Here is a 14,330-nt window from a genome sequence, read left to right on the forward strand (position 1 = left end):
GGCAATCGCGATTAAAATGGAAATCGTATGCAGAGATGCCTCACACCGTCACAGCATCTCAAATTGCGGGTTCCCCGTCCCTGACAGGGTTCGAGGGTACCGCGCAGCGCTCACGCTTCAGCGCTCAGGCTGACGCCGCACTGTCCCTGACCTCTGACGCCGCAACCAAGTGGCGTGGCGTGGAGCGATTGAGCATCCCTCCGGATCCTGCCTCGGCGCCGGGGAGGCGTTGTTTGAGGCTAGGACGCAAGCGTCCGTCTTCTTTTCATACATTCGGGGCCCAATTCGGCGGCGCCTGTGCGCCTGTGCGGGCGGCGCGGCGCACAAGTGATAAGAGAGAGAGCAGAGTCCCCAGAAGTATGAGACAAAATGTCTCCAAACGCTATAAACCACCAGTATCGCGTGATTCGACTACTCAAGGTCTAGACACTGGTTCGTTCTCTAGACGCCGACAGCCCGGCACTCGAGTTTTCACCTCGCAGCGCAGCGCGCAGCGCGCGGTCATGTTCGCCTCGACTGATGCCCACGTCATCGCCGCAACGAGGCGGGCGTAGTCCCAGAACTGTTGCAGCGACGACTCCGCCGCGAAGACGGAGGCGTTGCTGCTCGCCTCATAAGTAGTCCTTGTGGCCCTAGCCTTGGCTCGTCTGCAGGTCTGACCACAGTAACAGACAGGACACAAACACGAGGCTAACCAGGACAAGGGCTGATCCCCCGTTCAGATGCTGATGAAAGTGTACAAGTGATGGATCGCTCCCGCGAGGCACACGAGTACCTCCGCCCCTCCCTGCACCCTGGAGTGAGAGGCGTACACACGTGATCGCACAGTGGCCGGCATGTTTTGTAATCGCTGTGGCTGCGTGGGGGTGTCTTCGTTGGGTCCCCGCGGTTGGTCCCTAAATCGCTCCCTGCGCAGTCCGGTATCGTTAGGCTAGCGTAAGGCGGGAATGCGTGATTGATTGCGCTGGTTCTGTAGGGACGCACGTGTGCAAAAATCATTATCCGACTATGTCTGATCGGCTGCTCGTCCTCCGTCCATACGGCTCGCCGAGAAAAAATCCAAGAGAGGGGTGGGAGGGCGGAGAATCCAAAAAACGGCAAAAAGAAAAACCCGCGAAATAATAATCAAACGCAGCGCCCCAGCGAAGGTCGTGGAGGGAGCGAATAGGGGTGCAAGAAGCGCGATGCTCGAGAGAGACGACCTGGACTCTCTGCTCGACAAGCACGGCGTCTCCGGCGTCTCGATTGCGGTGCTGTGCCCGGACGGCAGCGGCGACGCCTCCGTTTCCACACAGTGCGCCGGCATTGCGGATCCCAACGCCACTCCCCTCTTCGACTCGACGTTGCTGCAGATTGCATCGCTGTCAAAGCCGATTGCGTCGACGTTCGCGGCCGGCTATTTTGCCGACGCTGGCGTCTCACTCGACACGCCCGTCGCCGACGCACTCGCCGCCGCCAACTCGCCGCTCCGTCTTCGCGCCGCCAAGGGAATGCCGGCGGAGTGGGCAGAAACAGTCACGCTGCGGCAGGTATCGCGATCTTAGCCGCACCGCGCGAGCGGCGCGGCGCATCACCCAGCTCACCCCTCCTCACTGACCCCGGTCAGATGATGGACCACACTGGCCTCGGGATGCACTACGCCAACGGAGTGCCGCGGTCGGACGAGTTTCCGCCGGTGCTCGCCCTCCTGTCGGGGAGTGAGGAGGCGCCCGCGCCGTACGGGTACGCGTCGCTCGCGATGACCAAGGCGCCTGGGACGCGCTTCGGCTACTCGGGTGGTGGCTTCCTCGTGCTGCAGCACTTGATCGAGTGCCGTGAGGGACGACCCGCCGCAGAGGTGTCGTCAGCCCGCCTCGCCGGCCGCTCGGTGCCCCACCGCCAACTCGCAGCCTTCGCGCGCGAACCAGGTGATGGAGGCCTTCCTGCGCCGCTGCGGAACCGCCGTGCACCTCGGACTCACGTTCGAGCACGAGCCGCCGCCGCACAAGCACGTCGCCTGCGGCTTCTACGACGGGCAACAGCCGGTGTCTTCTCATCCTCCCTCTCCACCCCTCCCTCTCTCCACCCCTCCCTCTCACCCCCCTTCCCTTATCTCGCACCGGCCAGGTGCCTGGCGGGCGCAAGTCCTTCCCGCCCTTTGCCGCCGGCGCCCTCGGGTCGGCCGCAGGGCTTGCCGACTGGCTGCGCGTACTCGCGCTTGCCTACCATCGGCCAGAGGGTTGCGGCGCCAGCTCGCACGTGGCGGCGGCGTGACTCTCACGGCAGCTGTCCTCAGTGCTGTCTGGACCCTCCTGCAGGCGCCATCTCGCACGCGGCGGCGCGCGCCGTGCTCACGCCCTCCGCCGCGGGCGACCTCGGCTCGGATGCCTTTATGGGTGCGGCGATGGGCGTCGGGATGTTCGTCTTCGACTCCCATGGCGCCGACGGACGCACGTCGCGCTGGATGCTGCACCAGGCGGCGAACGATGGTTTCCGCGGTGTGCTGCTCGTCTGCTTCGATGGGCCGGACGCCGCAGAGGGTCCGCGAGGCTTTGTCATCCTCGCCAACGGCGACAACGCCGCCGTCAATCTCGTGTCGGCGGTGGCGCGTCGGCTGCTCTGCGCGCCGCGCGGCCCCTTTGCGCGTGTGGCGCTCGACTGGTCGCGTGTGCCCGACCCAGACGTGCCCTATCTTTCGCGCGCAAGCAGCCAGGAAGAGATTGTCAATCTCGGCCTCAAGGAGCAGGTGCTCAATGCGTTTGTCAAGCCCGCGGCAGGGCCAGTGCTACTGCCACTACCGGACGTGCCGCCGACCAAGAGCGCTCACGACGTCGATCAGGGGGGGGCCTAGCCACCACTCCCATCCATCGCCCACAGCTCTCGTTGGCACGCCGGCCAACGAACCAGAAGCCCGAGTTTTCTATTCACACCATATTCCCGGTTGCCGACATGTCGGTGTTCGTCGGTCGTGTTTTGTGCCAGAGCGTGTATTTCGATCGCCTTGGCCTTGAGAGGAGTATAGTTTAGAGATGATTTACTCGCACCGGTATCTTTGTTGTTAAATGATAGAAAGTGCGCGAGCGAGGAAATACCCCGCCGCGCGCGTCCATCCAGAGGGCGAACACACGACCACCTTTTCCACACAGGCGACTGCCAGGGCCGCAGGGGGGGCCGGGGGGGGGGGGGGGGGGGGCTTTTCTTTCTTGGGGGGGATGCCCCCGCAGCTCTCGCGAATCTCCCTCTTAACCCACCTGTAACATCTCTATAAGGGATCCCTAGTCGGAGAGATCGTCACTCAACTGACTTAGAGGCCCTCCATGCGGCTGCCTTCCCGGGATCGGGACATGTGCATGCACATGACATGTACATGTGTCATGTGATGAGGGCGCGTGACAACCCAGCGCCGACTACCCGGCAGCCAGGGCGCTACGAGTAGTTTCCGATTGGACAATGGAGAAGACGACAATGGCAGACTCTGACGACAGGCTGTTCTACCTCCGCGACCTTGCCGAGATCGAGCCGCCTCGCGATAAATACGACCTGTGCGCCGCGCCACTTGCCAACACCCAGCTTTCGGTACCTGCACAATGCTCGCCAGAGCACACGGGCGGCACGAGTAGCAGCGATAGGTGTGGCATGGTGCCAGTACAGCGAATTGGCACTCCAGGTACGATGCAGAGGACATCTACAAGGCCGTTCCGCCGCCCGCCTGGGCTGGCCTCGCGGAGGAGATCTGGGTGCGTATCCACGCAATGCACACTCCACCCTGCAGTCTCAGTGAATGGCCACGCCGTCCGCCTCCATGTGTGTGCGTCCACTTGGCTCATTCTACCGTGTACCATCGCCGCCGCGTTTGGCGTCCGTCGTGCATACGCGATGCGACGGCCTGTCAGCGGAATACCACACGCTGCCTCCGCAGGTGCCTCGCCCCACAGAAGGTGACCCAGCAGTTGAGCGGATGCGCGCCCTCATCCGACGGAACGCAGTGGCAAAGCGGGACGCAGCGGCATCGAGGAGCCCAGGCGATAGGCAAATTCCGATGGGGCGCGACGAGAGATCCACGCTCCTCTCGCGCGCGAAGGTTGGCGTGAAAAGCCGAGACAGGCGCGGTAGCAACAAGCCGCGGCGTGGTGCAGGCAAGAGCGGGGTGTGGGGGTCAAAGAGCTACAAGGGGGCGGCGACGCGGCTGTTGAACCACCCGTACTTTGAGGTGAGCATTTTGTTCCTCACCATCTGGGCCCTGTTTGCCGAGGATGTGCGCCTCGCAGCATTCTCGCGCCCCACCTCGGAGCAAGCCGATGTCGGCTTTTGGGGAGCAAGGCGAGGCTCGAGCCTCCGGCCCTCGACCTTCTAGCCCTTGAGCACATCGTGCCCCGCCACAGCCTGTGTATCCTAGCCCCTCTCGAGCTGCCCACGGGCTCTCACCCCGCACACTAGCTCACGAGCCATACTCTTCCTCTTGGTCCACCCTCAGCCTCACCGCCCTCCCCCACGCCCCAGTCTGCTCGTCGCAGCTGTATTTGCCGCCGAGGTGCTCGTGCGCTCCGCCGTGCAGGATGCCTACATCCGTTCCTTCTACTTTTGGCTCGATGTCGTCGCCGCGGGCGCCATGGTCCCCGATTGCATGCCGCTCTTCCTCGACACGGGGGAGGCGTCTGGCACCGACGCCTCGGCCGCCGCGCGTGCCGGACGCATTGCGCGCGCCGGCACAAAGGTCGGGCGGCTGCTGCGGCTGCTGCGGGTGGTGCGGGTGATCCGGTTGCTCTTCACCTCTTCCGGGAGGTCCGACGGAGTGGCTATGTACAACCCGTCACAGCTGGGGCGCGAGCTCAAAGTGAGGCTGCGTCTAGTCGTGCAATCTTCCACTCCTCCTCCACCCGTAGGGCCCAGCTGACCCCCCGCCGCCTCACCACCGCGACCCATGCTACTCATGCATGCACCAGCTCTCAATCCCTTCGCACCCGGCCGCAGAGCCGTATCGCAAAGACGACGGTCCTTTTCATCCTGCTGCTGCTCTGTGGCGACGCGCTGCTCAAGGCCATCTTTGAGCGGCCAACGACAGACGCGACCATCGAGGTTGCCCTCGCCCAGCTATATCTCTCGTCCCGGGACGCCTACGCTTCGGGCGGCAATGGCTTTGACTTTCAGCGCATCTTCCTGCCGGCCTTTCTCGCCATGTTTGAGCGTGGCTTCCCGTTCGTCGGCGCCGCAAACGTGCTCGTGCGCCTCCGTATCTTTGGTCAAACATTTTACGCCCCGCCCCATGCCGTCGACATGCCGCCTCTCGCCTCATGCACGCAAGATGCGCGCGGTGAGCCGATCGGCCCGTACGCAGGCCCTGTTTGTAGGGCGCTTGACGGCGCCGAGTATGGCGCGGCCGGCAACGGGCCCGCAACTGCGGTTGCGCGGTTGATGGACTGGCAGGAGGGTGGCATGTTTCCTGCATCCACCCCTTGCTCCGACTCCGGCTGCTACCCATTCTCCTTCGATGCCGGCGACTATCCTGGCTGGCTTGACCTCGCTCGGTCGGACTCGGCCACGCAGCACCGACCGCTGCCCGCGAAGGCCTTCCCGCCGCCGTACGAGGACGCCTCGCCGTTCTACCCGCTGTGCAGCGACTACTCCGTCTTCCAGGACCCAACAGCCTCCTACAAATACTGCCCGTGGAGCGTCTACCACCTCCGTGTGGACGAAATGTTCCCGGTGCTGCTCTATGCCGATGGTACGACGAACTCCGTCTCGGAGGGCTTCAACGCGGCGCTGGAAAGCAACATTCAATCGATCTCAAGCAACAATAAGACGGTCGTGGCCGAGCTGTGGTACACGAAGCGGCCCCTCAGGAGCGTCGAGGCCGTCCTGTCGGTCCTGTTCACGCTCGTCGTCTGTGCCGTCCTGGGCGCCGTTTCCTTCCTGCTTTCGCGCGACGCTGAACAGGCGTCATCCTACACGCTCCTCGCCTCCGCTGTGTGGCCACCTCCCCGCCCGACCGCACGGAACGCAGCCGAACCGCGCATATTCTTACGCATTGCACCCTTCTTCGCCCTCGCCGCCACTGCCAGTCCTCTGCTGCCAGATGGTGATCCAGCCGATCGAAAAGATGGTGGACGCGGTGACCCGGCTAGCAGCCAATCCGGCCTACAAGCTTGAGGCGGTGCAGGAGGTCCGGGACGAGACGGACGCACTCTATGCCTCACTTATCAAGATAGCGTCGCTACTCCAAGTCGGGTTCGGCGAGGTCAGCAGTAGCCGTCGCCGGCGCAACGTTTTCCCGGCGCCCTCTCTGCTGATTTCTTGGACTTTCCCGCAGGCGGGGAACAATCTCGTCGCAGAAAACTTGAAGAAGGGGGTGACTGCCACTCTCCTCTCCCCTCCCTGTCCCCGGTTTAATCCATAAACGCCCACAGCGTGTCCCATCAGGACACGGTCGACCCGATGGTGCCTGGCCGTGTGGTCAAGGGCGCCTTTGCCTTCTGCATCATCGACAACTACGAGGAGGTAGTCTTGAGCGCTTCGGTGAAGAGGAGCTCGCCGCACGCTGTCCAAACGCGGTCCGTGCTACCTTAACCAGGTGCTCGAGTGCCTGGGCGAGGAGATCCTCCCCTTTACCAACACCGCGGCCGAGATTGTTCACGGGCACGTCGTCGCTCATGGAGGTCAGGCCAATCGCAACCTCGGCGAGGCTTTCCTCTGCGTGTGGAAGCCGAGCCTCGACGGGCTGGTTGAGGGCGCTGACTACGAGGTGGAGGCGGCACCCGAACGGCTCTCAGACCTCCCCCCACTTGGGAGTGCCGCGGCACAGGCTGCCGACACGAGGATGTGCGACGGTGCCCTCACGGCGATCCGCAACGCGGTCCGCAGCGTGCAGTCTTCGGCCAAGCTGCAGGCATACAACGGGCACGCGGCGATCATCCGCGCCTTTGACCGCTGCTACAGCACGAAGATCGGGTATGGCCTACACTTTGGGTGGGCCATTGAAGGGGCAGTCGGCACCAACATCAAGATTGACTGCTCGTACCTGTCGCCCAACGTCAACCTCGCGGCGCGTCTAGAGCAAAAGGCCGTGCAGCGTCGCAATGAATGTCCACATGCCTGCGACTGCGAATAGGCGCGCCTCGAGTCGGCGACGAAGATGTACGGCGTGGCCGTTCTTCTCTCCGAGCACTTTGTCGCCAAGCTCTCGCCCTCAGTGCGGCGAGGCGCACGCCGCATCTGTTGCGCACAGGCAAAGTGTGCAACCTGGCGACAGTCACTTTCGCCGCACCTAGGCCTGCGCCGCGTGGACGTTGTATGTCTCAAGGGCTCATCCATTCCCATGGCGATATACACCGACGACCGCTCCAACGCCCTCCACTGCTCGCGCGAGGCGGTCATGCGGCTGGGCGAGGGGGCGGTGGTGGCCGAGTTTCAGCGCCGCTTTGGCAAGGCGCGCCAGGAAAGTAGAAGCAGCTGCACTCCAGCACGTAGCCGCTCGGTCCAAGACTCCACCAAGCAGGGTGGACGTGAGCATGCGTTCGTGCGGTTGAGTTGCGCAGCTTCTCGCCGCAGGGTCTGGACGGCTTTGTCGCTGGCGACTGGGGCGCGGCGCGGCGCCATTTGGAGGTGCGGCGGGCATCCCTCCCTGACTCTCTTGGGGGCAGGGTTGCCGCTCGAGACGTTCTCACCGCCACCCTTTCAACATCTGCGCGCAGGTGGCGCTCGATATTTGCCCGCACGACATGCCCTCCCACAGGCTGATGAGGCACATGGACAGCGAGGCAAACTCGCCTGACCTCGGCCTGGCAACGAAGCCGTTTGTGGCGCCAAGCGGCTGGCTGGGCCACCACAAATTACTGTCCAAGTGAGGCGCGTCGTTGATGTTGTTGTCGCCGCCCGTGTTCACGTGTTCGCACTGGGGGCCATCGGTTCGCGCCACGCGAGCCTTGGCCCTAGCTAGTACATCATGCGTCCGAACCACAGCGTGTCCCTCCTTTTCGCACTCCCCAAGTCCTGGTCTCGTGAGGGATCCCTACTGACGTAGTCGCCCGTGTTTCCCGACCGAGTCAGAGTAAAAGAAAGTTCGAAGCGCCCGCCGATGGTCTCGTCTCAGCGCGTCAGTATGCCGACGACGGGCAATTGCCGATCTCTCCTGGCGCTCGTCGCTCTGGTGGGGCTCAGGGAGGCAGATTGTGCGGCGGTGCGCAAGACCTGTCGCGAGGCGAGACAGAACCTGCACAACGTGCACGCCGTGGTCAATGACCACACTTGGTGCTACCAGATCCCGACGCAGGTGCCGCCCACCGTTATGTCGGGGAGAGGGTGTGAGATGAGAGATCCCGATGGTGCCGGTGGTGCGTAGGTTTGCAACCAGTTCTACGTGCCGTACCGCAACTCTCACACCGCCGGGCTCATCGTCTGTCATCTGGTCATCTCCATCACTGGTGACCGCGCCTGCCACGCCGAGCAGCACATCGAGGATTGCGAGCCACCGGCGGACGTGGCGGAGGGGCCGGAACCACTCGACGCTTGTGAAACGATGGAGACCTTTCGCAAGGACATCCATCTCTCGGGACCGCATACATTGCATTGCAACCGCCTTGCTCCTCACGGTGGCGGCTCCTCCTCCCCTTGCCTCCTCGCCCTCTCACTCACCCTTTCCACTTACCACGCCTCTCTCGCTCTCGCTCTCTTACAGCGTTAGGTAAGGCATACCGCCCTCGTACCACACGCCCTACCCGACTGTCTCGCCCGAGACCGCTCCACCGATCCCCCGCCGCCACGCCGTCTCGCTGCCTTCTCCCTTTCAGCTTCGTGCCTCGCATTTCCGGAAGCCACGTTTCCGGAATCCCCCACCTACCCACCCACCCACCCCACACAGAATGCGAGCACTGGTACGAGTACTACAACCACCGCTTCCATCCGTGCAAGTACTACTGGGAACTCGATCGGTGCGACACCGATTCGCCCGTCACATGCGTCGAGCCGCCGCCGCCACGGGCGCCGCCGCCACCTCCAAGCCCACCGTGGCCGCCGATGCCACCTCCGGATCCACCCCTGCCACCGCCGCCACCAGCAGCGCGCGCACCACTCGACAGCGCGTTCGCGGGAGGCGTCGGGGTGGCGGACGCCAGCCGGTTCATCCGCGTCAACGGGTACGACCTGGAGGTGGACGATGCAAAATCGTTCCGGTATGTGGGCTGCAACTTGCCGATGCTCCTGCAAGACGCGGCGCGCGAGGCACCCGACGCGCAGGGGACGTACCCAACCGTGGACGCGCTGCTGGACGACGTCGCGGCACTCGGCATCAAGGCACTTGCGCGTCCGCCCCCGCCGATGCGTGAGCATTGTGGCTGTCCAATATGCCACACGTTCCCCGAACTGCCGCGCCGCGCCTCGAGGAGCGTTGTCCGCGCCCAAGCCCTGCGCTGACCCGATTCCTCGGTACCCACGCAGGTGGTGCGGACGTGGGCCTTCAACGACGGCGACTCTATAACCGTGCCGCTGCAGTACGACGGCGAGCATTTTGACGAGACCGTCTTTCGCGTGCTCGACTACATTGTGCGTGGCGTCAGCCGCCCTCCCGCTAAAATTCGCACCCGTGCCACACTCTCTCGCGCTCGTAGTAGTCCTTCAGTGAGGCCCCATGTTTTGTTCCACTCCGCTCTACCAGGAGCCTGCAGGCTCTCTCAGCCTCGCCTCCGCCACGCAGGTCCACGCCGCTGGCCGGCGTGGCCTCCGCCTCATCCTGCCTTTGATGAACTATGGCTCCTCGGGCGGCGGTGTCGCGCAGTACCACAAGTGGGCGGCGCACCGCGCCGGCTCGCGCATTACTGCCGATTACGCCGCCCTTTGGAGCTCCGACGAGGGCTCCGAGTGTCCACTCTTTTACTCGGACCCGGCCAGTCAGGAGATGTACCGGTACATGGCTCACAAGGCGAGCCCCATCTTCCGCCCGCCCCACCCCCATCCCATGTGCAACGTCGCAGCACGCCACCCGCCGCCGAGTATGTGGCAAAAGTTTGTGCACGCGCGTACCGCACTCCTTGCCGTGACACTCTCGTGCTCTGCTACTGCCGCGGCGCTCCCTCTTGTGCTGAGTACCACGGCACTTCGTTTGCTTGGCAGGTGCTCACGCGTGTCAACACCTACACACGGACGGCGTATAACAACGACCCAACCATCATGCTCTGGGAGTTGGGTAACGGACTGCGCTGCCCCGGCAAGCGCTTCGGTGGCAAGCCGCTCCAGAGGTGGTACCGCCAGATGGCGCCGTTTGTGCGGCGGCTGGCGCCCAAGCAGCTGCTTGGCTCTGGGAGCGAGGGCTTTTTCCTGTGTGCGGCCGCGAGCCAGGAGCGCTCGTCACGGGGTTGCCAGGCGGGTGAAGCTTGGCGTACGACGCTCGGCATCGAGGACATTGCCAATTGGATGGATGCACAGGGTGTCGACTACATCGGCGAGAGCGCCATACCTGAGTTTGATGTGGCGACATACCAGGCAGCCGCCATCTACACCGCCCCACTCCGCTTTCCTCGACATCCACGAGGTAGGTCCTTGGCATTACTCACAAATACCGTCCCGCAACCCTCGCAGGCGCGGCTCGACGCTTGGCCACCGACGATGCTCTCGCGGCTCGGCGGCGCCCTGACGCGCGACGAGCAGCGGGACTTCCTCGATGCGTGGATCTTGGCACATGAGGCGGGATCCACGCGCAAGGCGATCCTCCTAAACGCGTTTGCCGCGGCCGAGGTGCGCTCACGGACTTAAACCTCGCCTACCCACCCTTCTCGCACTCATGTCCGTGCCCCCCGCAACTTTCCGCACAGTGTGACTGGTACAATGACCCCGAGGGCTGCAAGCAGAAGCGGCTCAGCGGCGTGCTGTCGACCGTTCAAAACCGCATCCTGCCTGACACAGCTGCCGGCGGCAAGTCAGTGGCCGCCGTCCTCTGGTCGCCCGCCGCTGACGGTGGGCCCATTGCCCATCCCTACCAAACCTACGCGCATAAGGCGTTCGAGGAGGAAATTGCCGCGTATGCAGAGCAACTGGACTCGACGCCCCTCATCCGTTCGCCCTATCCGCCCTATCCACCGCCTCAACCGCCGAGTCCACCGCCATGGGCGCCCCCGCCGCTGCCTCCGTCGCCCCCACCTTACCCGCCGCCATCCCTACCACCGTCAACGCCATGGTGGGACGTCCGCTTGCCCGGGGCGGTGCTCCGGGCGATCGACAGCGGGCTCTGCGCAGACCATGGCTGGCACGAGATTGAGAGGCAAGAGTGCAACGCGCTCGCTGATCACCTCAACAAGGCTTTTCGAGTCGAGGAGACCGACAGCGAGCACCGCGGCTGCAACAATTGGCCCGACATTGTCGAATTCAATTTGGCGGTACGCTCCTCGCCCGCTCATCTCGCCCGCCCCGCACGGGAAGCCCCCCCCCCCCCCTCTGCCCCCCTAAATCAGCCATTACCCAGCTTAGTGTGAGTCCTCGCTCGACTGCATTAGGGCGGAGAGGACCATCCGGAGCCGTGCGCTGGCGCCGGCCTGTCTTGCATCTGCTCCGTGCTTCATCCGTCGCCGCCGCCGCTGCCGCTGCCGCCCGCCCCTCCCTCACCACCGCCTCCTCCGAGCCCGCCGCCGCACCCGTCGCCACCGCCGCTTCCGCCCATCAGCCACTCGCCCCATGCGCCCAGTGTCATGCACATGCGAGGCTGGCTGCCTCCGCCACCACCGTCCCCGCCGCCGCCGATTCCCTTGCAGTGGAGTACAGCTCCGCCGGCGCCGCCGCTAATCGCACCGCCAACGCCCATGCCCATCAGAGCGGATGGCATTGTGCCCGTCGTCGGCGTTGGCGCCACTGTGGCCGTCCTGCTCGGGCTCGGCTTCTTTTGCGTGTGCGTTCGGCGCCATAAGTGGGTTGAGTCACGTGACTCTGGGCTGCTTGCGCCGCCGCTGGCCACCGTATATGCAGACCCCGAGCCAGAGCCAGAGGAGGCCAGTGCGATAGAATCGAAGTTCCTGCGGCGCGGGGACTTCGTCGAGTCCCAGCCATTCGCAAGTCCAGCGGAGGTTCTACTCAAGCACGGCATCGGCGACGACGTCTTGGTTAGGGGGTTCGCGCAGCCGGGATCACGAGGTATCGAGCTTGAGTAGTGCCAGCGACACGTGGGTTGTAGGCCGCGGGAGCTCCTCGCGCAATCCTATTCGCGCGCCGCAATCTCTGTTCTCTCGTCATTTGCGGAGGAGGAGGGGTCCTCGGGTCATGCCGTTGTTATGGACTGGTACGGTACTTTAGCAAAAGCACACGACCATATGCTCGCGCTGCGCTCTCTGCTGATGCAGTGCATGTAGCAGTGCGAGACACTCTCTCATGTCGACATGCATGTCGAGGTCAGGAGGTTGCGACCCCGCACGGCGCCTCCCCCCCCCCCCCCCCCCCGCCCTCGACCCCCTCGACCCCCGCCCCCCCAACCGTCTACTCTCTCCTTCTATCTATTCCTGCCATGTCGTCCCCCAAGGTGCCCGCCCTGCTCGTGTTCCATGTGCTCCCTTGCCCGATGCGCTTGGCGCCCGAGAGCGTCGAGATGTTGCGCGGCGCCGCCTCGGCGATCCCAAAACGCCTGTACTTAAAGTCGGTCGAAAAGAAATCGGCCACCTTGTAGTCGTCGCCAGCGCCCTCAATGGCCCCCTCGGCCTGTGCCTCGGTCGTGATCTCCTTGCCCTTGAAGGAGCTCTGCCGCCACCACAGCTCGCGGTCTGAGGAGGGGAGGGTGCGCGGGTGAGACGCAGGGCCAGTAATAAACAAAGAAGCCCTAGGGACGGTTCCGGTGAAAGCTTGGACCTTACTGGGAGCGCCGAGGACGGTGCGGAGCTTGGAGAGCTGCTAGGGGTTGAGGAGGGTAAGGAGGAGGGAGCTGAGGACGGCGCGGCAGAGGGCGTCGACGACGGTGCAGAGCTGGATGTGCTCGCTTGTGCGTTCGCCGGAATCGGTGTGGTCGTCGTGCTCGACAGCAGGTCGAGGACCACCGTCTCCGACTCAACGGGCGCAACCGAGGACACTTCGACAGTCATGTCGGGAACAGCCGCTTGGATCATACTGGCCATCTCGTCCGCCTCCGCCAGGTTGGTGCTCAGATCGTCCACGATGCTCGACGCGTGGTTGGCGTCCGCCTTGATCTCGACTTGCAAGCTTACGACCCCCTGCAGCCGGCGCAGCCGCATCGGCGCGCCAACTGTGAGCGAGACCAACTCGAGAGGGACACCTGAGCGGTTCGCAAAGGCCTGTCGCACGGCGAGCACCGTGTTGGGGTTCGACCACTCCTCGATGGAGCCCTCGACCGACACTATGACTGTGACCACCTCGACGAGAACGCTGTTGGTGGGCAGAGGCATGAAGGGCGCTGGTGGGGAGGGTGGGGGCGAGCACTCTCTTCCAGCCACAAAGTTGGTCACTTGCATCATCGTCCGAGTTGGGTCGTAGTGGCTTTCGTAGTACCGGTCGAGGCGGTAGCATGCCCTGTCGGCACGAAAGATGATCGCCTTACATTCGGCCATCTGAGCGCACCAGCTTCGGCATGCTTCAATCGAGCCGCTGTAGTCAGGGCGGTTCCCGTCCGGATTGGGACCAGGCGAGGAGCCAGCGATCGGCTCAGACCAACAGCCAGCCGGCGGGAGAGGCATGAAGGGCGCTGGTGGGGAGGGTGGGGGCGAGCACTCTCTTCCAGCCACAAAGTTGGTCACTTGCATCATCGTCCGAGTTGGGTCGTAGTGGCTTTCGTAGTACCGGTCGAGGCGGTAGCATGCCCTGTCGGCACGAAAGATGATCGCCTTACATTCGGCCATCTGAGCGCACCAGCTTCGGCATGCTTCAATCGAGCCGCTGTAGTCAGGGCGGTTCCCGTCCGGATTGGGACCAGGCGAGGAGCCAGCGATCGGCTCAGACCAACAGCCAGCCGGCGGGGGCGGTGATAGAGGCGGCGGAGTGGGTGGCAGCGGAGTGGGCGGAGGCAACGAAGGTGGCGGCGGAGTTGGCGGAGGCAACGTAGGCGATGGAGGTGGTAGAAGCGGTGGGGGAAATGGTGGTGGCACACCGGGTGGTGGCGAGAGCGGCGGCGGCGGCGGAACGGACGGTGGCGATTGCGACGGTGGAACGGGCGGAGGCGGCAATGGCGGCGGTGGCGGCGACGGCGGTGGCGGGGAAAGGAGATAAGGTGGAGTGAGGCATTCAATGCAGCCTGCGCACATGCCGTTGGCCCAGGCACACTTACTCGCCCAGGGCCTGGTGTTTTTTAGGCAATGGGCCTCGCCCCCTGGCCGTGGCGGCCGTGGCGGCTCCAGGGGTGGGGGGAAAAAAAGGGGGCCGGCGCCCCAGGTTAGGCC

At 64.3% G+C, this 14,330-nt stretch overlaps 3 protein-coding genes across 3 annotated transcripts; all 3 read left to right on the forward strand.

Annotated features, from left to right (window-relative positions):
• Positions 1-1,184: 1,184 nt before the first annotated feature.
• EMIHUDRAFT_225846 (hypothetical protein) lies at positions 1,185-2,830 on the forward strand (the record flags this gene model as incomplete). The annotated part of the gene is made up of 5 exons (XM_005789523.1): positions 1,185-1,529; positions 1,607-1,837; positions 1,908-2,024; positions 2,107-2,218; positions 2,298-2,830. The coding sequence occupies 5 exons, from the start codon at positions 1,185-1,187 to the stop codon at positions 2,828-2,830; spliced, it is 1,338 nt and encodes a 445-aa protein (XP_005789580.1).
• Positions 2,831-3,444: 614 nt separating this feature from the next.
• On the forward strand, positions 3,445-7,820 carry EMIHUDRAFT_225847 (hypothetical protein; the record flags this gene model as incomplete). Its single annotated transcript, XM_005789524.1, has 14 exons — positions 3,445-3,555; positions 3,660-3,716; positions 3,899-4,234; positions 4,535-4,813; positions 4,951-5,209; positions 5,315-5,943; positions 6,053-6,214; positions 6,287-6,325; positions 6,397-6,474; positions 6,548-7,006; positions 7,085-7,165; positions 7,277-7,450; positions 7,525-7,578; positions 7,668-7,820. The coding sequence occupies 14 exons, from the start codon at positions 3,445-3,447 to the stop codon at positions 7,818-7,820; spliced, it is 2,871 nt and encodes a 956-aa protein (XP_005789581.1).
• Positions 7,821-8,050: 230 nt separating this feature from the next.
• EMIHUDRAFT_225848 (1,4-beta-D-mannan endohydrolase) lies at positions 8,051-11,435 on the forward strand (the record flags this gene model as incomplete). The annotated part of the gene is made up of 11 exons (XM_005789525.1): positions 8,051-8,245; positions 8,315-8,452; positions 8,854-8,903; positions 9,051-9,243; positions 9,409-9,513; positions 9,665-9,934; positions 10,081-10,434; positions 10,546-10,701; positions 10,779-11,019; positions 11,200-11,339; positions 11,415-11,435. The coding sequence occupies 11 exons, from the start codon at positions 8,051-8,053 to the stop codon at positions 11,433-11,435; spliced, it is 1,863 nt and encodes a 620-aa protein (XP_005789582.1).
• Between the last annotated feature and the right edge of the window lie 2,895 nt (positions 11,436-14,330).

This window comes from Emiliania huxleyi, assembly GCF_000372725.1.
Source record: "Emiliania huxleyi CCMP1516 chromosome Unknown EMIHUscaffold_127, whole genome shotgun sequence".
NCBI lineage: Eukaryota > Haptophyta > Isochrysidales > Noelaerhabdaceae > Emiliania > Emiliania huxleyi.